Here is a 24,205-nt window from a genome sequence, read left to right on the forward strand (position 1 = left end):
AAAGGTACCACAGGAAGTTATCTTTATAGCTAAAGGTACCACAGGAAGTTATCTTTATAGCTAAAGGTACCACAGGAAGTTATCTTTATAGCTAAAGGTACCACAGGAAGTTATCTTTATAGCTAAAGGTACCACAGGAAGTTATCTTTATAGCTAAAGGTACCACAGGAAGTTATCTTTATAGCTAAAGGTACCACAGGAAGTTATCTTTATAGCTAAAGGTACCACAGGAAGTTATCTTTATAGCTAAAGGTACCACAGGAAGTTATCTTTATAGCTAAAGGTACCACAGGAAGTTATCTTTAGAGCTAAAGGTATCACAGGAAGTTATCTTTAGAGCTAAAGGTACCACAGGAAGTTATCTTTAGAGCTAAAGGTACCACAGGAAGTTATCTTTAGAGCTAAAGTTACCACAGGAAGTTATCTTTAGAGCTAAAGTTACCACAGGAAGTTATCTTTAGAGCTAAAGTTACCACAGGAAGTCATCTTTATAGCTAAAGTTACGACAGGAAGTCATCATTATAGCTAAAGGTACCACAGGAAGTTATGTTTATAGCTAAAGGTACCACAGGAAGTTATGTTTATAGCTAAAGGTACCACAGGAAGTTATGTTTATAGCTAAAGTTACAACAGGAAGTCATCTTTATAGCTAAAGTTACAACAGGAAGTCATCATTATAGCTAAAGGTACCACAGGAAGTTGTTATTATAGCAAAACTTTCCACAGGAATTTACTGTTATAATGAAAGTTACCACAGGAAGTTATTACAGCAGCTAAAGTTATCATGGGAAGTTATTACGGGCAGTGGTAGCTCAGTGGTTAAGATGTCGTGAGTTCAAAATCCCAGCACTGCCAAGCAGTTGAGGGTTAAGGGTCGTGCTCAAGCCCTTAACCCTAAACTGCTCTGTTGTAAAAATGAGATAAATTGCAGTCGCTCTGGATAAGGGCGTCTGCCAAATGCCATGAAATAAATAAAGTAAATGCAAAAATATTACAGCAGCTAAAGTTACCTGAGGAGATTATTACTATAAATTACATGTCAAATAAACTATATATAAATATGAAACTGAAAACTTCAGTGGCTAAGAAGCAAGAATCAAACACAATATAATTCATGCATCATACATACATACATACATACAAGCCTAATTGGAGTCGCAGTGTTGCATCAGTTTTTTAAACCCTTATACCTTTCTCGGAGTTGCTCTCCTCCTTTCTCCATGCTCTCATTCTCGGTGAACTCCATTAGCTCTCGTGCTGCTCGCCCCATATTGACGGCGGTGGGCCGTGCTGAGGTCAGGTGACACAGAGACTCCCTGATGAAGGACACTGGGTCATCACCCCCGGCACCCGCCCGGAGCTCCACTGCCAGGCTGAGGCAGCCCACAATGGCGATGGCAGGAGCGCCACGCACCTAAAGGGTCAAAAGGTCATGAGACAGAAGGGTCATTAGGGCACTTAATAGGGTGGTCTTTCACAACGGATACATGTCACATGAAATGAGGATGAGTATATACAGCACCGGCAAGGGTCTTAGGCATATGTATAGAAAATCTGTACAGCAACGATGCTTTCAAAGTAATGAAAAGAAAAGTTTATAGACATCAGAGAAATTACTATAAATTGCAGAAGACAGTTTAAAAAAAAACAAACCCAAGTCACTACTTGACATGACCAGCCTTTTAGTTGAAACCTGCATTAAATTCTCTCAAGTACACTCATGCAGGTATAAGGAACTCGACTGCCAAGTCTGTCCTACATCTCAGAGAACCTTCCATAGTTCTTCTGCAGAATTTGGTTTGCACTTGCTTCGGTTTCTGCAGTAAAACCAGACAGCTTTGATAATGTTTCCCCCTCCCCCATCTGAAAATGGCTCTCAATGTTACTTTCCTTAATGACATACAAAAAAAAAACCCTCTAAAATTTTAAACCCCCCTCCTCCCAATCTTCTGTGCTGAACTGTAATCTTGGAGGCTTGACCATTACGACAGCTTACTCCTGAAAAAATTATTATGACTAGAGGTAAAAAATGTTTTTTTTTTTTTTTTTTTTTTAAATGTATGTAAGACACCACAATCAGTGAAAGACTGTTACCCTTACACCACATTCCAGGAAGTGTTATCACTCTGTAGGGGAAAAGTTATTACCATAATGACAGCACTTTTTTTTTGTTATTAGTGACAGCACTCTGAGGTAATGGTTACTGCCACTGTGACATCACATTCCAGGAAAGCTGATCACCATTACAACATTGTGTTCTGAGGAAGATTACTGATTGTCATTATGACTCAATGCGTGATGTTAAACTGCAGGAAAAAATTGTGCCTGTTCTACGTCAAACTCCAGGAAAAGTTATTACTATTATGAAAAGCATTGTGCCACTGTGGCATGGCGCCCTGGGGAAGTTATGACCATCACGACCCGACACCCTGGGGAAGTTATGACCATCACGACCCGACACCCTGGGGAAGTTATGACCATCACGACCCGACACCCTGGGGAAGTTATGACCATCGTGACATCACACTCTGGGGAAGGATATTTACATTTGCATTTATGGCACTTGGCAGACACCCTTATCCAGAGCAACTTACGTTTATCTCATTTACATAACTTCCCCCAGAATATTACCATTATGGCACCGCAAACAGGGAAAGGTAGTGTCATTATGAGACCATTCTCCATGAAGAGTCATCATCATCATCATCAACGTGATGTCACATTAAACAGTTACCCATCTAATACATTAAAATATTTATAGATGTCAAATACATTTCTGAAAAACAGCCACATCAGAGCCACCTCTAATTGGCTAAATGACTCAATTTAAAGACAAATATGTTAAAAAAAAAATAATAATAATTCATAGGCTACTTCAGCAAACCACATCTGCTTACAGGAGGACCTCGGAGTGTATAAACCCCACAATAGCTAAAGTAATATCCAAACCATTTCAGCTCGTACACCGTCTCGTGCAGGGGGAAAGCGAAAGGAAGCTAAAAGAGCTAGCTGCAACATCAATAATTCATGTTGCAGCTCGGTTGGCTGAAACAGCAGGGCGCGAGCACCTCTAATTAAAAACGATGACGCGCACAGAGGAATAATTGGACGGAAAACGGGGAGGCAGCGGGACGCTTCTACAAGTGACACATCATCGAGGAGGTTAAACAAAAATACAAGAAGAAGAAGAATAGAATTAAAGATCGGGGTTTGAGCTTCCCGTAATGCAGACAGGTTCCGTTCAGTCACCCAGCGCGAGCGCGACGCTGTAGAGCTCGAGCACATCAACGGAGACGCTGACGCGCGCACGCGCGAACAAAAGCGGTTGACACAAAGAAGCGTCTGCGTGCCTCGCGCTCTAACGTTCTTCACGCACCGTGATATTTATAAATAAATAAATACATACATAAAATGCCAACCGGAAGGAAAGAAAGAAAGAAAGAAAGAAGTGAAAGATGTGCTGCTCTTTCGTACCTTCATGGTCTTGATGGCCTCGTATCCGTCCTGCACCGAGCGGATCTCCTCGTACACGGTCTCCCGCGGCAGCAGCAGCTGGTTGAGGATCTGCAGAGACCCGGCCCGGTACCGGATCGCTTCTAGCGTCATGACCCCGCTTCAGACCTGCTCAAGTCGAGTTCAGGTTCCGGTGAACGTTATGCACGAAGGATACAGTGAGGAGGGGCAAAAACAACAACAACAACAAAAAACCCCCCAAACACCGGGCCGCGGGCGCGCGTGAAAGCCTCTCGGTGTGGGTGCGATTTAAAGGGCTTCAGCAGCGACAACAACGCGCACCGACTTGACAGAGGGACCTCTCTCGCGGAAGCACGTGCTCATTCCGGCAGGAAACGCAAGGCTCTTTTTTTTTTTGGTCACGCCCACCGTTTTCGATTCTCATGCGCGCGCCAGTCTCCTTAGTAAAGACCGACTGGCGCGCACACGTGAGACTTTACACGCTAACCCTTGGACGGACATTAATTAATTAATTAATTAATTAAATAAATAAATAACAAACACTAGTTCCACACACACACACGTTTGTCATACTGTCTTTGTGAGGACCTTCCACTGACATAATTATTAATGAAGCTATACTAAACCTTAATCCAAGTCAGCACAACCAGACATGTATACTTTAGCATCATACTTTAATGAGTCATCATAAGACATTTGCCCAAAAACATCTGCAGTAAATATCAATAAGACATCCAAGCAATCACCTCGGATACACAGTGTTATAGTGTCGCTGCCAAAAATAGACCACATACATTAATACATACATACATTTGTTCTGATTGCCATATTTTTAAGTATTATAGAGGAAGGTGTTTGTAAAGTTAGAATGTATATTATAATCCCAGAACCTTGTTATGTTAAACATTCTATAGCATAAAAGCCTCAGGGTGATTAATACAGAGAAGTCTGTGAAGCTTGTATAGGTGGTATGAGGCCTCCAGTACTGTAGGTGGCGCTGTTCAGAATTTACTGGAAGAAAACTAATGCTCCTTAAAGTGATAATTTTTTGGACTGAACCTGGTTGAGCAAACCTAGTGTGGGGCGAGCAATGCCTCCACACGACGTCCGTTTCCTCCGCAATAACGGCGTATTGTCTCTGCAGGAAGTACGCTGAGGCTTTTTTTTTTTAGTGAGTGCAAGAAAGAGAAGGAAAACACGTGGTTTGCGATTGTCCCACGCACACTTTCCTAACGGGATACCTGCATGATTAGGGCTTTCCACTGAGGGGGTTTACTTGTAGCAACACTTTAATGGAGCTAATTTCCTGTCAAAAATAAAAATTACGGCTAGTCCGGGTTTTTACGGATCGCTGGTTTTGCCTCCAATGTTCACGGACACAAACGAGTTACCACTGGAGCATTTTGAGGGGTAGAACCCAACCCGACGTCGTCGGAGAGGTTTTCGGAGGGGGGCGGGACCAGGGGTGGCCGAGGGGGCGGGGTTGAAAGAAACTCTGCAGGTAAAACGTGGGAACGTTAAGTAATATATGAAAATTGGTTCATCCCAAACGAAAAGCTACGTTACAGATTTACAAAACCGATGAAGCTGCAATTCAAAAGTGCCGCAATTCTGGTGTCGCGCTGACATCAGACAGGAAATTTGCTACCACGAACCCAAGCCGAACTCGAAACTCGGACACCAACGATCCAGCTCATGAAGGTCTCGGTAACTAGCTGACGAATTAGAAACGAGGTAGAACGAGGCAGAGTAAATTAGCCCCTCCCCCGATACAGTCGTACATTCGGCTTTGTTCCAAATGATAGATCGCTCACAATCTGCGCTTTTCTTTTTTTATACCCCAGGACAGTCGTTGTTTTTGAATCTTAACGCGGTCTAGTTTCAGCAGCCGAGTGATTCACACTACCAACACGTGCATGTCGGTTTTAACGCTGAGGAACAGCATCTAGTCGTATTAGCATTCAAAATAACAGACTGTATAATAACAGGAAGTGCTAAATTAGCTACAATATCGGTTGCATTTGTTTAGCATCACTGCGATCTCTGTCAGGCTTTAGCTAACGGAGCTGGTTCATGCGGGTAGAGAGCTCTCCTGTATGAGAACAGCTCATCTGCTGATTAACCAGCAAGCTTCCAGGGCGCAAAAAATCTATTTCCTAAATATTTTTGTTTTTATTTTAGGATTCAGAATGAACTCTTTTCTCACAGTTGCTAGTGTTTGGGACACAGCCCTCATTTCCCTACGTAGTCCCCGAAGACCACGATCTGCACCTGATCACCTGGCTCAGGTGTGCTGAAGGTGAGTTGGAAGATCACACATCCGAGAGCTGAAACCTGACAGGGCTTCACTTATGTATAGAAGTCCAGAGAGGCCGTACGTTATTTGTTTCGAGGATCGTGTAGGCAGGAGAAGCTCCAGAGTGTACTACGTAGATATTGGCTATCTAGCAAGCATAGATTCCCTGTGGTTTATTGTGATAATGATGCAAGAAGAAGAAGAAGAATGCATGGTTCCTCTGGACTTCTGTCATTTTATCCAAATGCTGGCTATGAAACGTCCCACAGTCAGATTGTTCGCTTTGTCGCTCCACTGTAGTTCAAAGGTCACCCGGGCAACCAGACGAGGGTTAATCCCCGATTACAGACCATGGATCCTCACCCCTCCTCCTTTCCCCCTACGTACACATATACAACCCTCTATTCCCGTCCCATTAAACTTCCCCGGTGGAGTGTTAGCATTATCCCTGTATCACAGCATGCTGAGCTGCACAGAGGAAGGATTAAGCAGAAACTCAGTGCAGAGACCAGATTATTCTTCATATGCTCTCTATAAGGATTTACACCACACACACACACACACGCTCTCACAGAAGGCACAGAGAGCACGGAGACAGAGGAGGGCAGATGGAGAAATCAGAAAAGTAGCAGTACTGCTACACGCCTCATCAAATGTGCAAATGATCGCTAAAGAAGCAGTTTGGCCAAAAACTAAACGTACACAACCACCCCGAATGCTAAGAAGATCATCCGAGAGCCTTCTGGGTGCACTTCTGTACCGGAACCAACGAATAAGGTTATAGCCTACACCCTTGTTTCTAAAATATATATATATATATATATATATATTTTTTTTTAAAAAGCTTGTGTCTGGTCACTCGGCTTTGAGGAGATTTTCCATTGTCTCTGCTGTAGTTTCTGACCCTGTGTGACACACCTTTATATATATAAATAAAAAACCCTCGCTACATCTTAAAGCAGAACAACTTGTTTCTCAGGACATGTTTCCTTCCCTTCCCTTACGCCAGACAGCCAACAGGTCCTGTAGTGTGTACATTTCATTTCAGGCCAAACTGTTCTGTCGTTATAAAAATAAGCCCAGAGTCACATGACTCAAAAACATTCGATACAATAAGTAGTGCTTCGTGTTTACGACGCTGGAGTCGTCTGATCCTGATCATATGGACGTCCACAGAGGCCGTGCGTTACTGTTTTTTGGGGGGTTTTTTTGTCCTGTGACTTTTCCCTTTCGTTTCTCCTGAATGAATAATCGTTACTGAGAGAACAGACCGCGTGCACAGGGCCGGAGATGCTGAGCGGCGAGTTAACAAGCTGGTGCTGAATCCTTTCTTCCCACTAGCAAGTGAGACGTGTTTGTGGGCGTGGCCAGACGTTTCAATTAGAAATTTCAGGTAACTGTATGTAAACAAATTAAAGTATAGCTCATCTATTGGATGTGCTGCGGAGCTAATTTGCATAATGTTGAATAATTAGTTAAACAGATGTTAGACAGGGTTACACATCTGGATATACTCCAGATAAGAGAAACTAAATAACACACGGACTCGTTGGCCTTCCATACAGACCAGTACAATTTTTTTTCCTCAGTAAAGTAGTCCAGTGAATCTCAGGTGATTGTGGACTAAAATATCATTAGTGTTTGTATAAGAGGATATAGAGAGAGAGAAAGAGCAGGGAGAAGAAAGGGTGATGCTCTGCGTGTGAGAACGGTTCTCCGACGCCCGTGAACTTCCACCTCCTGTACATGTTCACGCAGAACGCTGCCTCCTTAGAGACTCCATCTGAGAGAGAGAGAGAGAGAGAGAGAGAGAGAGAGAGAGAGAGAGAGAGAGTAAAGTGACACACTCTGAACGTATCGCAATCAGCGTTCTTGTTTGTTTTTTGGGTTTTGGCTGTAATGCCAATATTGAATAAAGTGATTACTGAGACAGTACAAACACTCGGTACTGCTCTTTATCCGACCCAAACCACGCTCACTCTCTGACACGAATAAACAACGACCTGTCATTCACAGCGGCAACATACACGTTTAAAGGTCTCAAGGCTGAAAAGAAATCTTTCCGTTTTTGCTCGTGTGGGACGAGCGATACAGAGTATGGAGGCTTGTTTGGAAATTATTCAAAAGGAAACTCAAGTGAGCAGAGCTCGCTCTCTAGCGATAACCTCCTTTACTAACTCCAGCTATAGCTAAACTAGTTCACCAGTAAACTTACCTCCACCTCCACCAGCTTCAGTCTTCCTAGTGCATCTTTAGCTGCTTCCTGAACACAGAGAGAACGTGATAAAGACAACTAGAAAGGAACGGCAACATGTTTACGGCGATCTGTGTATACGTGTGTGTGTGTGTGTGTGTGTGTGTTTACTCACTCTGTTGCCTTCACTGGAAAACTTCTTCACTGAATCAGCAAGACCAACAGCGAACTTATTTAACACACTATCATACTCTAAAAGAGAGAGAGAGAGAGATAATGTGAGAGCGAGAGCATGATGTGTGTGTGCGTGTGTGTGTGAGAGAGAGAGAGAATGTGTGTGAGAGAAAATATGAGACAGAGAGAAGAGAGAGATATAATGTGGGAGAGAGAGAAAGAGAGGAGAGATATAAAGTGGGAGAGAGAGAGAGAGAGAGAGAGAGAGAGAGAGAGATAATGTGAGAGAGATAGAGAGGAGAGATATAATGTGAGAGAGAGAGAGGAGAGAGAATGTGAGAGAGAGAGAGAAAGAGATATAATGTGAGAGAGAGAGAGAGAGAGAGAGAGAGAGAGAGAGAGAGGAGAGATATAATGTATAATGTGAGAGAGAGAGAGAGAGAGAGAGAGAGGAGAGAGATAATGTGAGAGATAGAGAGAGAGGAGAGAGATAATGTGAGAGAGAGAGAGAGAGAGGAGAGAGAGAGAGGAGAGAGATAATGTGAGAGATCGAGAGGAGAGATAATGTGAGAGAGAGAGAGAGAGAGAGAGAGAGAGAGAGAGAGATATAGAGAGGAAAGATATAATGTGAGAGAGAGAGAGAGAGAAAGAGAGGAGAGATATAATGTGAGAGAGCGAGAGAGAGAGAGAGAGAGAGAGAGATAGAGAGGAGAGATATAATGTGAGAGAGATAATGTGAGAGAGAGAGAGAGAGAGAGAGAGAAAGAGAGGAGAGAGATAATGAGAGAGAGAGAGAGAGAGAGAGAGAGAGAGAAAGAGAGGAGAGAGATAATGAGAGAGAGAGAGAGAGAGAGAGAGAGAGAGAGAGAGAAAGAGAGGAGAGAGATAATGAGAGAGAGAGAGAGAGAGAGAGAGAGAGAGAAAGAGAGGAGAGATATAATGTGAGAGAGAGAGAGAGAGAGAGAGAGAGAGAGAGGAGAGAGATAATGTGAGAGAGAGAGAGAGGAGAGATATAATGTGTGTGAGAGAGAGAGAGAAAGAGAGGAGAGAGATAATGTGAGACAGAGAGGAGAGAGTGCCACGTTATGTAGTGGACTTATTATCCAAAAGAAAAGCCACCTAAATATAATAATATTTATTCTGTTGCCATGACAACAGCTTTTTGTTGATGAGCTATAAATATTGAAATGCATGGTGTCATATTGTATATAGGTCACTTTAAATGTTCGCGGTAAAGTATTATAAGAATAAGTAAATGAAGGCATTCTTCTCCTGTGTGTGTGTGTGTGTGTGTGTGTGTGTGTGTGTGTGTGTGTGTGTGTGTGTGTGTGTGTGTGACCTGCTAACACCGCTGAGGATCCTCTCCCCAAGTAGGATTTTTGCCAGTGCAGTCGCTGACAGATCTCTTTATGCTGGTTCAGCAGGTCTGGTGGTGGATCCCGTCTATTTTTCTTACACTCACCAATCTGTGGACGGAGAAACAAACAGTCTGACCTAAATATAAACCAGGTTTTGGTGGGGGCCCCCCCCCCACTCCCACCGTCCATCAGGTCCTGTGATGTGTACAGAAAGGCAGTGTTATAAGACGCAATTTTCGAATGACCCTCACAGTAAAATATCCATCCTGAACGTTTAATCTTTTGAAGACGATGTCGGTTTATAAGCTCTCAAAATTAACGTACTTCTTCTGGTAGAAGGATTTCTAAACTCTGCATCCAGTTACATCCAAGAGCTACAAAAGGTAAGCTGTTACTAAGGCGAACGTTCGAAAGCTGTATTTTTATTTCTATTTAATGCTAATTTGTGCGAACAGTAATGAAACAATTCGGTATACAACCGGATACAGCACCGCCGCTGTACGTTCTTTTTAACCAGAGCGCCACAGGAATCTCTTTCCAAAGAAAGTAATTATGCTAATGTAAGGTAAATGATGTTTAGCATGACAATGCATGCAATTTATAATATGATACAGCACACACACACACACACACACACACACACACACACACACACACTGACCTTCCTCTCTAGTCTTTCCTTGTCGTAGTTGAGGAGGCTGAAGCTGTGGAGTTTGTATTGAGGAGGTGAAGGACTGAAAAGAAGAAAAGAGCTCTATACTCAGACAATTGTGCAATACAATTTCATCTATTCAACTGTTAGATTTTTGGTTAGGTTGTCTATTACTTACAGCACACACACACACGCGCGCGCACACGCACACGCGCACGCGCACACACACACACACACACACACACACACAGTGTATTACCCTGGTTGGATGCTCTTTCCTTGATCATTGCGGGGTTTGGATTTTGGTGAAGGTGCCTATTGGGAAAGAATCAAATATGAACTGTAGCTGCAAGTTGATGATGATGATGATGATGATGATGATGATAACGGGGGGTTTCATGGGATTTTTATGGTAGTAATAGAATAGATGTAAGACATGGCTTTCTGAATGGTGCGCTGAAAAATAACACTATTATCCGTGTTAACAAAACAAAAATGCAAATATGCCCAGTGGAGAGACAGGATGCGCTTTATAGCCTAGTTAAACAGAGAGAAATAAATCTGTGTGTAGGACGGAACAGTGCATTCGTTACCAACACGTCTGTTAAATCTGCCCTTTTTTATTATATTTTTTTTAAAAAGTGAAATATTCCCAAAAATGTGCCAAAACATAATCAAAAATGTAAAAGACCAAAAAACAAGAATAGAGAAGCAGGTCAAATTTTTTATAAAGAACAACAATGACGATGATGAAATGTAGGCAACATTCTACAATAACTGAATGCAGATGAACATTCCACCAGATTAAAAAGAATGGGGAAAAAAAAGGGTGCTAATATGATACTTCATGCATGGCCCCCTAAGGTCATCTTTGGTGCCTGGCCCCCCAAATATGCTCCATGATTTCACGCTTACTTTTTTCATCCTTTTATTTCTTCTGTTCTGTCCTTCATCAGTTTATCCCTCTTTCTCTCGCCGAGTGTCTGTTCTTACCCGTTCTCTTGCTCTCTCTCTGTCGGGGGTGATGGCCGGTGGATCCACTACGATCCATTTCTCTGTGACGGGCTGAAGCTGGACCCCGCTCAGTGGCTCCCGAATCTTCACCCTCACCTCCAGCTTCCCTCCTGTCGCCTTCCTGCCATCCAGCACCTTACACACAGACAGCACCTCACTTGTTAACCACATTTTTGTATGTCTTTGATGTATAGATATGACGAGGATTCTGATGAGTGAGTGATATTTTATGAGTGAGAAACATGAGTGAGTCTGTGTGTGTACAACTCACATCTATAATCTCTCTGATCTCACACTGATTCTCCAGTGCTTCGAGTTTCAGCTGAGCATTTCCCACCACCTTATCATTCTTGAAGAGGCCACTACACACACACACACACACACACACACACACACACACACACACACACACACACACACACACATAAATTCACAGTCACATTTTCATTGACGTTGATTTTTCATTTCTAGTTTTTCTCAGGTGACCTGTGGTCCAGGTAAAAAGTAAGCGTGGTGCGAGTTGTGAATGCATGGTGTGCATTTCGAGTGCTCAGGTTTTTTTTTTTTTTTAAACTGCACATTAAAACAAAGTTTGGTGAATGATGGAGAAGTACAAGAAAGCCTCACCCTTTGTGGACGACCTCGAACTTGATGCCTTTGGTCTGCACCACTCTCTTAAAGCCTCGGTGTGTTCGGTTGATCTGCAGCTTAAACTGTGCTCTGAACTCTGTTGGTCACAGAGGAAAGGGAAAAGAGAAAGAGAGAGAAAATAATCTGACCGTGTGTTCACACAATCCCACGAGTGTATGACTGATGTCGCTTCAGGTCTGTTGTGGGTGTGGCCTTTTTAGGTGTTTATCTTTAAAAAAAAAAAAAAAAAAAATCTTCCAGTAGAAATGATACTAGCTAAAATGGTCATCATGAATCTTATATAAACATCACCGGATCTCAATTTCCTCATGTAAATTTCCAAAAACCTATACATAACTACAGTCCCCTCCGAAAGTATTGGAACAGCAAGGCCAATTCTTTTGTTTTTGCTATACACTGAAGACATTTGGGTTTGATATCAATTTCAGTTTTGATGTCCTGGTATTTACATCTAGAGGCCTTAAACAACAAACTATTAAATAAATTCCAATCTGGCTTTCTGATTCTTACTGCTGATGAAAGGTCTGCATGTATATTTATGCTCTCGAAGTCTTCTTCAAACGGTGAATTGTAATACCTTCATCCCTGCCCTGTGGAGGTTGTTGGTGACTATTGTTTTTGGGGTTTTCTTCACAGCTCTCACAATGTTTTTGTCTGTAGTTTTCCTTGCCTGACCCATTCTGTGTCTAGTTGCTCAGTACACCAGTGGCTTCTGTCTTTTTCTGTCAAGACATTCCAAATTGGTGTATTGGTTTCCCCTCTTTTCTCAGCTTCAAAATGGCTCGCTTTTCTCCCATAGACAGCTCTCTGGTCTTCATGTTGGTTTATCCGTTTTAACAACAAATGCAGTCTTCACAAGTGAAACTACAGATGTCAGACCAAGTACAGAAGTTCCATTCTTCAAACAATCAATGTTCCAATATTTTTGATCACTTGACCAAAAAAAAAATATGGGTGGGTTCAAACCTAAGGTGCCACGTTGCTCAACACATCTAGATGTAAATATCAGGAAATAGAAGCTTAAATTCTGATCTATCGACTCAGACATCTTTTGATCTCAAACCCGAACGTCCTCAGTGTACTGTACAGCAAAAACAAAAAAATGAATGAACCTTGCCGTTCCAATACTTATAGAGGGGACTGTACCACACAATACCTACGAATCAGGGCGTTTGAAGGGCAATGAGAAACTTCTTTGGACACACAGGAAGTCGGTGTGTAATGGACAGTCGTGATTGGCTGCTGCCACTTTGATTGACAGGCTGCACAGCCACCATTTTTAATACTGTAATATTACCAAGAAGATAATGAGACCATGGTTATAGGTCTCCCCTCCATGTTTCTGAGCCAAAGCGGTTACATGGAGAGTAAATGCAGGATGGGAAGTGGTGAGAGAAGAGAATTGTTTGGATTTTTCTCTACGGGATTATAATTAAACACGAAACTTGTCACTGCTGCAAACCTACACAAGAGCTGAAAGGTCATCTGTCGCTTGATAGTGGAAGACGTGGTTAAATGGTTTGTGTGTGTGTGTGTGTATACCTGGGCAGTTGGTGCTTTTCACAGTGTTGGTTTTGTCTCTTTGAGCCTCTTCCTACACAACAAATAAACGATACAATTACCAATGATACTATTTTGACAGAGAGAGAGACTGAGAGAGACAGTTCTTTTTTTTTTTACCGAACTAGGGAAGGGAAACTCAAAGCGCACACTAGCGTCCAAATCATGGGCTGAAAATCCTGCAGGACAGAGAGAGAGTGAGAGAGAGAGCGAGAGAGAGAGAGATGAAATGAGAATGATGTAAGAACAAACAAGCAGGAACTCATCTTTTCATCACACACACACACACACACACACACACACACACACACACACACACACACACACACACACACACACACACACACACACACACACCTGGAGTGGGTAGGTTGATTCCTTTTATGATTGTCAGCTCCATCTCACTGGCAGTCAAATTGGGGAAAATCCTACAGAGAGACAGAGACACAATTCAGCCCACGTCATCTCATATTGGCACTTTGTGTGTGTGTGTGTGTGTGTGTGTGTGTGTGTGTGTGTGTGTGTGTGTGTGTTTACTTGACGGTGTTGATGGTACGCTCCTCTGTGTGGTGACCTGGAACAGGATAGCCTTTAGCGTGAGCTTTCTTCAGCAGCTCAATATTACTCATACACTCCTCCGCCAGCTTCTCAAATCTGCAAACACACACACACACACACACACACACACACCAGTATTTCTCATTTCATGCTGCTTGTGGGTTATGAATGTTATATTAAAAACATCCATCAGCTGAACTCACTGATCAGAGAACTGTGCTAGTGGGCGGGGTCTAATATGCTAATGAGCAGACTTCATTGACCACCCCTTTGACCGAGCGCTCCTCCCTTGTCCTTCCCAAAAAACCTCCCCATGTCTTCGAATCAACTGTTTCTACAGTATACGCTACATCTCAGCGATGATTTAACGAGTCAAACGATCTCAAAATCACCAATTACGTGAGTCCACTAGCTACAAACGCACTTTTATGCTACTTGTTAGCAGCGTGAGGTCACGTCTCGGCCGATCGGTTACATTCACGCCATTTCTTTTTGGCTTAACGATTCCAATAACTCCTACCTCGTGGTCTCGGCCATGTTGCCCATTTGAGTGAACTGCTGCGAGTAGCTCAGACATTTCTGTACAGAGAGAGAGAGAGAGAGAGAGAGAGAGAGAGAGAGAGAGAGAAAAAGTTTGTAAAAAGTTTTACTTTGTTTAAAAGTAAATTGAATTTTTCTTAGTATTTGCTGATCAAGAACAGCACCAGCAGGAACTAATGGTGTATTTGACTAAAGGTCATAATTTGTCATTTCCATCCTCCAACCGGATAAAACACCAACCGTTTACGTATGTAATAACAGGATTATGACATGACGGGTTTATTAGATAATGCAGTACATTAGACTGCACTGTTCAGTGTTATAACGCCTGTTTTTAATGTGTAATACGAGTGTAGTATGCAGGTAAAAAGTGTTGGCGAGCGCGTGCTGACCTCGTGCTGCTGCCTGAGGCGCTCCATGAGCTGAGCGTACTGCTGGGACAAGCGGGAAGAGAGAGAGGCCGAGCGAGCTTGAGAGAGAGCGTATTCTTCCTCGCTCACTGGAGCACTGGGTACCTACACACAGAGCGGGGAAGGGGGGGGGGGGGGGGTAGTTACAGTCAGGTAAATGTCAATGAAACAAATTAGAGAGCAAACAAAGACTCTGACCGCACCATGGAGTAATCTCATGTGCATGCTGTTATAGCTGTACTTACGTGGTATCAGTACTACAGTCATAATGGTAGTATTATGCCAACACTAGCTCACACACCTTGCTGATATCGACGGGAAGGCCTCCTTTGGCTGCAGTGATCATGTGGTCGAGTCCCTTGGCGTTGCGCAGGTGCTGCGCTGCTCCCTGAACATCCTTCATCTGCTTCGAGCGCAGGGCCGCTTTAATAAACTGCTGCCTGCGATGGAGCAGGAAGTCCAGCTGCTGCTGAACTACACACACACACACACACACACACACACACACACACACACACACACACACACACACACACACTCTTACATCAAGTCACACTGATTTATGTTAGCAGTTTTATATGTAATTGTTTATATGTAATTGTTATTTGCCCGTTTGATAGTGGTGTTACAGTCCTACTCCAACATTTATGGTAATTTTGCCAGAATGGTTTTAGAGTCCTACTCCAGCATCTGTGGTAATTTAACATTTATTTGTGTTTTTGCAGTGATACATAAGCAGTTTCTGGTCATTTTGCCCATCGGTTATTGTTTTTACAGTGCTACTCCAGAAATGACGCCACATTTGTCCATTTCCTAAGTGTTCTACAGTGCTACTTCGGAAATTATCATGATTTCATCCATTTCTACAGTCCTACTCCAGCAGTTATGAGCGTTTACCATTTGTTAGCACGTTTACAGTTCTTCTCCAACGTTTATGGTAATTCTGCCCATTTGCTAATGCTTTTAGAGTGCTACTAAAGAAGTGACATTGCGACTCCAGTAATTATGGTAATGTGCCCATTTGTTAGTGTATTTACTGCTCTTGTGCTGCTTCAGTAGTTACAATAGTTTGTCATAAATATATCAAGCTAAATCATGTACTGTAATAATTGTCACGCTTGTTATTTAAAGTGAGTGACGCTATGTGACTAGGGGAAAGTTTAGAGGCAATATAAATGTTATAGCGAATTAAAATGGCTGCCCCATTGATGAGGATTATACAGCAAAGTGGAGAATATACTGATCCTCGGTGATACACACCCACCCACTCACCTTTAGACCCCACTCTGGGGGTGTCTGTGGAGGCCGTGGGGGTCACTGCAGGGGACGAGGAGTGTGAGGGAGCGGGGGCTCGAGCTTTCTGTGCAGCAGGACGCACCGCTGGCTATACAAAAACAACCCAAAACCAGGATCAATACAGAGAACAAGCAGAGCCACTGACTTTAAAATGGTGTATTAAAGCCAAGTAGCAATTTCCAGGCAAGACAAGTTTACTTATATAGCACATTTCATACACATCGCTAAAAGCTAAATAAAAGCAACAGATTAGCTCTTTTCTAAGCTAATTAGCTAAAAGATTTAGCTAAAATCTTTGCGTAAATAAATCAAGAACACCAATCATGTCCTGCCTGAAGGACTACATTTTGTTTGAGGGAACCTTTGGCGAGATTCCTGAAATATTTCACGATGCTCCTTTTCCTAGCGACTCTACACCTCCCTGATCACTGTAACATTCCGAATGAATTTTAATCACAGTCCTTCCCTCTAATTGTCCTTTTTTTGGTATGTTACCTTTGCACCTTCCTCCTCTTGCCCATCGTCATCATCCCCTGCATCTGCATCCTGATTGGCCAGTTTCACGGCCGTTTCCAGGACACCCAGGAAGTTTTGCTCTGCGCTTTCGGCACCCTGTAGAGGAGGACAACCTGAGAGAGGGAAATAAAAACACTACCATAAACACACTTGGACACACACGGACACGCAGACATTGGTACGCTTCAGGTGTGCGTGTTACCTGGCGGTACTGGTAGCTCTGCTAGATTCACAGGTCGTCCTGCTTTGTGCGCCTTAATGGCATCTTGATATTGCTAAACACACACACACACACACACACACACACACACACAACAAATATTATTTTGTCTATAATCTCAAACACCGATACATCTAACTGCCGTCAGTCCCAGTGAAGGAGGCGTGGCCTCCGTGGGTGTCAGTCCCAGTGAAGGAGGCGTGGCCTCCGTGGGTGTCAGTCCCAGTGAAGGAGGTGTGGCCTCTTTACCTTAGCAAGGCGCTGGTGCATGCGAGCTTTCCGGTCATCTCCTTTGCTCTTGGCACTCTCAGCTGCACTCTTGTATTTGTCCATGCGCTGCTGCAGTGCCTCGGCCAGGTTACGGGGAGCAGGAAGGGCTACACACACACACAAGTTATTTCTAGACTAGTATTTGGTATCAATGTTGCACTGAAGCCTAAATACCCCCACAAGCAGAACACTTACGAGCGTCAGGTACTGGACTATCAGTGGTTGGAGGAGCAGGGGCGGGTCTGGCAGATGCAGATTGAGGAGCTGGAGGAGAACGCTCAACTACAACAGGGGCAAGAGCAGAGTGTATGTGTGTATGAGAGAGAGTGAGAGGGAGAGAGAGAGAGTGAGATCGAGCAAAAGCCATGTATTGAATGGAACATGTACAGTGATTATTGACATTATCAAAGTATAAGTGACATGTGATGTTCAGGGCAGACCAGGAGGGGGCGGCAGTGAGCTGGCATCCACACGCTCTCCTCTGTCCATCGCTTCCACTATAGAGTCCAACTTCTGTAAAGGGGAGAGTCAGATAATAGAAAGAATTTCTTTATTGTCAAACAGTAAGATGAATAGGTATGGGCCATTTCCCCAATATCCCTCTACACTAATCTTCGGCGTTGCGTTTGCAGATATGGATACTCAATTGTGGAGGTCAACAATATTTATTTTTCTGTTTGTTGGACTGTACCCCTCCGCACTGGGAGACCCATTCGGCCACAGCTCTATTGTTTACACTAGGGAGCAGCTGTTAGCACTGAGCAACACCAGGATATACTCCTACAGAAAGACCAGTGATCCCCGAGGAAATTAGGAGAAGGAGATGGCGAAGCGAAGGACTTAAACGCCGGGAGTGAAGGGTACAAACCGTTCATTCCGTCCGTTATTATGGGGAATGTGAGATCTCTCTCCAATAAGATGGAAGAGCGAACGGCGCTAACCAGGCTGCAGAGGGAGTACTGGGAGTGTAGCATCATGTGCTTCACAGACACGTGGTTGAGCGATCTCAGTACGGATTCACTGGTTACACTGGACGGATTTCAACTTGTGAGAGCGGACAGGAAAGCAAAGGAGAGCGGCAAGAGGAAGGGTGGGGGAAGAGTGATGTTTGTGAATGAGAGATGGTGTAACCCTGGGCTTATCAGAGTTAAAGAGCAGCGGTGCACTAGGGATATTGAGTTGCTAACGGTTAGCATGTGGCCATATTACCTGCCGAGGGAGTTCTCGCATGCCATCGCGAGAACTGTCTACATCCCACATCGGCTAACACTACAGCGGCATGTGAGCTACTTCCCCCGCTTGGCCGCTCAGATCACAACCTGGTCAATCTTCTGTCTGTCTACATACCGTTGGTGAATTAAAAAACCTCCAATCACAAGGTATGTGAGAAAATGGTCTGAGGAGACCAGTGAGGCACTAAGACACTGTCGTGAGTTTACAGACCGGGAAATGCTCTGTAGTTCGCACAGAGAGGACATTAACAGTCTCACTCACTGTGTAACGGACTACATTCATTTCTGTATTGAGAACACCGTGGAAGGTTCGGAAAAAGGCTCTGTGCTTTTTCAACAACAAACCCTGGGTGACTCCAGAACTCAAAGCTCTGTTAAAGGAAAAAAAAAAGAGACTGTTCGGATTAGGGGACAAAGATGAGCTGAGTAGGGTTCAAAAACATCTCAGAGGGGAGATAAGGAAAGGAAAAGACAGCTACAGAAAAAAGTTGGAGGAGCACCTTCCACAGAACAACATGACAGCGGTCTGGAGGGGACTGAAAACAATTTCAGGTCAGAACAAAGACAATGGGAGGGGCCTTGTATCCGGCGACCATGACAGGGCAAATTAATTAAATCTGTTCTTTAATAGATTTAATTCGGCTCCATCTCCTCCCCCCTCCGACCAGACCTCAGACCTGTCAGCGACTCAACCTTTCCCTCTTGGGCCATTAGGCACCCCCTCCTCCACCCCCAATGCTCCAGGAATATCGGCATTATCCACCTCACACCTCAGAGCTTCTGAGATATCAGCATTACATAGCTCATACCTCTCCACTGCTCACCATCCCAAACTCGAGGAGGTTTCACACCCCTCCCCCGATACCACTCATCAGGGATCGCCAATAACCCCCGCCAATTAATAAATAAGATCAAGGCAAGAAAAGCCCCAGGCCCGGATGGAATCAACTCCAGACTGCTCAAAGACTGTGTAGATCAGCTCAGTGAGGTCATCCTGCACATCTTTAATCTGAGCCTGAGACTACAGTTCCAGTACTGTGGAAGACTTCCTGTGTGGTTCCAGTACCCAAAATTGCGCATCCGAGTGAGCCAAACCACTTCAGACCGGTAGCCTTAACTTCACACCTGATGAAGTCCATGGAGAGGATTGTACTGCGACAGCTGTGGACCCTAGTGAGCTCAGAGCTAGACCCTCTACAGTTTGCTTACTGACCAGGCATGGGGGTTGAGGACACCATTATTTATGTGATGCATAGATCACATCTACACCTGGAGAATACCGGGAGCATTGTGAGGATCATGTTTTTTGATTTTTCCAGTGCTTTCAACACAATACAGACATCACTACTAAGGGGGAAGCTTATATATATATATATATATATATATATATATATATATATATATATATATATATATATATATATATATATATATATATATATATATATATATATATGAAATATTTGACAGTTTTCACATTTTCACAGAAACACCATCTCAGGCATTTCTCAATTGTGTATTAACCTCACAAGTGTTTACTAATGCTAATTTCTTTTATAAAATAAATAAATAAACAATCAGGACGCAACGGTTACCTTGGCGACAACAAGGTGTTGTCTGGCGAGGTCTGTGTTTCCGCTCTGTTTAGCCTGAATAGCCGCCAGTTTATATTCCCTCTGTCTGCTCAACACACTGGACTTCAGCTCTGCAATTCACACACGCTCACACACGTGATCTAGCACAATATGTTGGGAAATTCAGTGTGTGTGTGTGTGTGTGTGTGTGTGTGTGTGTGTGTGTGTGTGTGTGTGTACCTGAATGCTGGGCACTGGGCTGGATGGGAGTTAAGGGCGATATGGCTGGTGTATCTGGCGTCACAGCCGGCGTTTTCTGATTGGGCGGCTGCAGCAGCTGAGGTTTGGGCGGGGCTACAGGCTTCGCCTCCTGCAGCGGTTTCTCGTTGGTCCTTGGCCGGGAGGCGTGATCTGGTGCAGGCTGTTCTTGTTCTCTGATTGGTTCTTGCTGTGCAGTGGTGGGTTTAGCCCCAGTAGCGACGGGGGGCGGGATCTCCTCCTCGTTAATGGGTTTTCCCTTTTTCACCGAAGCCAGCATGGACTGTAGTGTCTGTACCAACAATTAAACACACAAACACACATCACGTCAGTTGCCTTCTCTGGCTAGCAGATTTCTGGGCCTGAAAATTGTAAAGAGCAGCTTGAAATGAAAGTACTAAGATTCACAGCATGGCAATTTTACAAATAAGGTATCTGAAGCTATACATTTGCTATAACCCACAATTTAGACTTTAAATTGGAATTAGTTTAGCATTACAATATGAGCATAAGAACCATCGAATCACCTTCAGTCCACGGTCGTATCTACGAGCCTTACTGGCCTCTCCTGAAGCTTTGGCGTTGGCGATGGCCAACTGGTACATATTGATACGCTCCTGCAGGAGAAACTCCTGACCGCCAGCACCACTCGGGGTAGTGTGGGTGGATTTAGGGGTTATGTTAGAGCACTGAGACAGGATTGGTGCAGGAGCTGGTTCCTCTTGATCATCTTCCAGAACCTCATTCAGCTCAGCCTGATTTATAAAGACACATCACATTATAGAGGAGCAAACAAGTTGTTTTGTCTAAATCTGTTCTTCCCCAAACTGGTGAAGATCTTTGTTGTTTGAATTTGGTGTGAGCTAATCTACCAACCGAATCTAACCAAACCAACCAAAGTTAACCTAGTGATTGAAACGTACACCTAGTAGACAAAAGTTCATCTAATAAACAAAAGCTGACGTAGCGAGTGAAAACTATCCTGGCAAGCCCAACCTAGTAATGGCTTTAGACTCAGGGTTCCCATCTGAACCCCAGCGTATTGCATGGTTCTGAGTTCTCTCGTTACCAGGAGATCGGCGTCGTCCTCCAAGTCTGCATCGTCATCTCCGTCCTCGTCCAGGTCCTTCATGCACAGGGCGGCCATGCGCTCAATGTCCTCCATGGGGACAGGAGCTACCATGGGAACAGAAATTTAAAAATTAGGATAATTAAAAAGAAATAAATCAGTTATTTTCCATCTGAAGTTATGCTTCCCACCTTTCCCACCCTCTTTCTTCCCTTTCAGCCCAGCACTGCCTCCTCCTATCAGAGCAAAAAGCTCTGCCTCTAACTCCTTCTCATTTCCGCCCAAGTCGTCCAGGCCAGCGTCCGGAGACAGATCCAAGAGCAAACCCATCTGAGAGAGACACGGAAGTAACGTCACTCATGAAGCAATCCATAATCACAAACCCAGCAGCAGATATCTGATGTTGATGTGGAGATGCAAAATGGGAAATGAGACGGTCTTGAGCTCCGGACCACGTTTACCTGTTTGGCTCGTGCGGCTCCTTGGCCTTTCTGTGGAGGATTCCTGCCACGACTCATGACGGCTGAAACACAATGAAAAGGAAGTTCAGGTTTACCTGGTGTCATCGATAGCCCGGTCAGGCACCCTGAATAGCAATTAAATGTGGAGTTTATCAGAAAAACATCCTTTTTTAACAGCAAATAAAGTCATTCAGCTAAGATATATGGTTGGTGTCTGATGTTTGCTTCATTTCTGACGTGAAACTGACAAGTCATGGAGGTCTCACCTCAAATCTGCCTTACTTACATATAGACACCAGTTGTAACTGGACGTCCTTCTGGACGACCAGAATCACTATTTTGCCTAAGTGCAGTTTGGTAGGACTCCACCTCCCAATTAGGCCCCGCCTCCCACACTTTGAAGGTGGAATATTTTTTATTATTTATTCATTTATTAAAGTATGACATGTTTTATCCATTTATAGTTACATTACATGTTGTGGAACCTCCAACACACAATTTAGTTCCTGTTCTCACTTACGTTATAGCAGCATCTCAAATCTTTTTTTTCTCTCTCTCTCTCTCTCGAAGTTAATAAGACAGTGGGGGAAAAAAACACGGTGTTTCATGTTACCGCCCCTCAGTCCCGGAGAGTTTCCCGACTATTACAAAGCTCTGACACCGGAGACTCCTTACAGTGAACGTGTGAATCCTTTACTGAAATCTCTGATATCAAGGATTATCTCTGTTATTTGAGAAAGAAAACCGTATAAAAGATTAAATAAACAAAGCAGTCGCTGTAGAAACTATAGGTGCGTCTCAATCAGTTTACGGTGTACATGAGTTCGGGTACTGGTATTGACCCCGGCTCACTACACATCAGGACGTTATCTACAGGCAGGACCTACATCTTTCTGACATTAAAGGTCATATAAATGTGTTTGCTTTGTCACACGCGATTCTGTCACGGTACTTCGAGTAGGATCGCAAGCAAGCTGGCGGATTTTTAAAAATCGTTAAACACTTAAAAGTCATTAAATTCCATCAAACGTCAAATAAAGTAAAATAATCGCTGACGTAAGTAATCAGTTGAGAGCCACGACAGCGATAACAAGCCGCTTATATTTGTAGACGGAAGTCGGCTCAGGGTTTGTCCACCGTTTTTAACCGAGCTGAGAGGCTTCAGAAAACATGACGTCATTTCCAGTAAGGGAACATAGTGCATTGTCGGGGTTTTTTAGGAACTGGAAGGATTTTGCGATCGAGACAGCCCTTAAAATGGCCGACTCCCTGATCGATACCCTGACTACTGAACTAGGCACCTGATCGAGACACGCCCTAAAACTTATCCCATAGACCGCATTAATATAAATCTATTGCTTGTATTACAGCTGACACTAATGTCTGAGGTGCTGTTGATGACAAATACCACTTTCTGACCAATCTGATTTAAAAAAAAGAAAGTTTTCAAAGACTTTAGAGTGTTAACAGAAAAGATCATGGAGTGAAATAAACTGTAGACACTTGGCTGAATGACTGGATCCAGGAGTAATATTAGAAACTGTGTCAATTAAATGCAGATTCTTCTCTGAATAAGCACAGACATCTGATTAGGAGACTTAGGACCTGTATGGCGTCACACTCATAAATAACCTACACTTCCGGGAATACACAGTGTTGACCTGTGTCTTAATGTCTTCATTTTCCGTTTCATTTCTCCGGAGATTTTATTATTTAGTATAAAATATCACTTTTAATTACCTTAAATGTTAGGGGCTGGTGGTTGTATGTAGCTGGACAAGAAACCAGCATCGAAATATTGATTATAAACATTTCGTGATGCAGATTTAAATACATAAATAAAGAAGCAAGTAAGACAGTCTTGCTAAACCAAAGTGGCACCCTATTGCACATATAGTGCGCTAGATTACATCGAACGAAACCCTCTAAATAGTGCACTTAGTTAGGGACTAAGACACCATAATGAGATACAGCCTCTAGATGCTACCTGCTAGACACTCAGATAAACGCTAACAGCTAAAAACAAACAAACAAAAACACGCAGGATTTCCATCTCCTGAACATTCTTACCTTCAGCTTAGGTTTCGTAGGACTGTGTTGTATTATATATCAGTTTACTGAAATATTGCCCCGTTCAGCGAACATAAACCTCTTCTGAACACCAAAACTATCCTCAGCTGTTGTCACTCCTGCTACTACTTCCTACTTTCCGTCCCGTCTCCAATAGCAACGACAACTTCACGCTTTACGGCAGTACCGTGTTAGCTTGAGAAGCTAATCAAAAAAACAAAGCGAGGGCAGAAAAAACAGACTGAATATCATTAAAAAATGTATTATGACTAGTCGTAATGTGTGTAGTATCCTATCATTATTGAACAGTAAAGTATTTAATAATTACTGAGTAACAGTCTCTAACATCTTTCATTAG

General features: G+C 43.4%; 2 protein-coding genes across 2 annotated transcripts in view; both read right to left on the reverse strand.

Annotated features, from left to right (window-relative positions):
- The window catches only part of mri1 (methylthioribose-1-phosphate isomerase 1), a 12,063-nt gene extending 8,091 nt beyond the window's left edge, over nucleotides 1–3,972 (reverse strand). Inside the window, exons 1-2 of the mRNA XM_017457095.3 lie at nucleotides 3,475–3,972; nucleotides 1,191–1,414 (exon numbers count right to left, since the gene is read on the reverse strand). Coding sequence (XP_017312584.1) covers nucleotides 1,191–1,414; nucleotides 3,475–3,606 — 356 coding nt within the window. The 5' untranslated portion in view covers nucleotides 3,607–3,972. The remainder of the gene's footprint in view (nucleotides 1–1,190; nucleotides 1,415–3,474) is intronic.
- A 159-nt stretch (nucleotides 3,973–4,131) lies between these two features.
- On the reverse strand, nucleotides 4,132–24,051 carry cc2d1a (coiled-coil and C2 domain containing 1A). The gene is made up of 29 exons (XM_017457040.3): nucleotides 23,848–24,051; nucleotides 21,778–21,839; nucleotides 21,508–21,646; nucleotides 21,317–21,423; nucleotides 20,775–21,002; nucleotides 20,230–20,539; nucleotides 20,011–20,120; nucleotides 17,624–17,696; nucleotides 17,379–17,465; nucleotides 17,163–17,290; nucleotides 16,896–16,968; nucleotides 16,673–16,806; nucleotides 16,154–16,265; nucleotides 15,183–15,355; nucleotides 14,864–14,986; nucleotides 14,452–14,510; nucleotides 13,911–14,027; nucleotides 13,731–13,801; nucleotides 13,494–13,552; nucleotides 13,356–13,407; nucleotides 11,790–11,889; nucleotides 11,434–11,524; nucleotides 11,142–11,297; nucleotides 10,408–10,463; nucleotides 10,158–10,230; nucleotides 9,478–9,604; nucleotides 8,140–8,216; nucleotides 7,986–8,033; nucleotides 4,132–7,553 (listed from the first exon to the last, which is right to left on the reverse strand). The coding sequence occupies exons 2-29, from the start codon at nucleotides 21,832–21,834 to the stop codon at nucleotides 7,521–7,523; spliced, it is 2,973 nt and encodes a 990-aa protein (XP_017312529.1). The 5' UTR covers nucleotides 21,835–21,839; nucleotides 23,848–24,051; the 3' UTR covers nucleotides 4,132–7,520.
- Nucleotides 24,052–24,205: the final 154 nt, after the last annotated feature.

Source organism: Ictalurus punctatus, chromosome 26 (assembly GCF_001660625.3).
Source record: "Ictalurus punctatus breed USDA103 chromosome 26, Coco_2.0, whole genome shotgun sequence".
In the NCBI taxonomy this organism is placed as follows: Eukaryota; Metazoa; Chordata; class Actinopteri; order Siluriformes; family Ictaluridae; genus Ictalurus; species Ictalurus punctatus.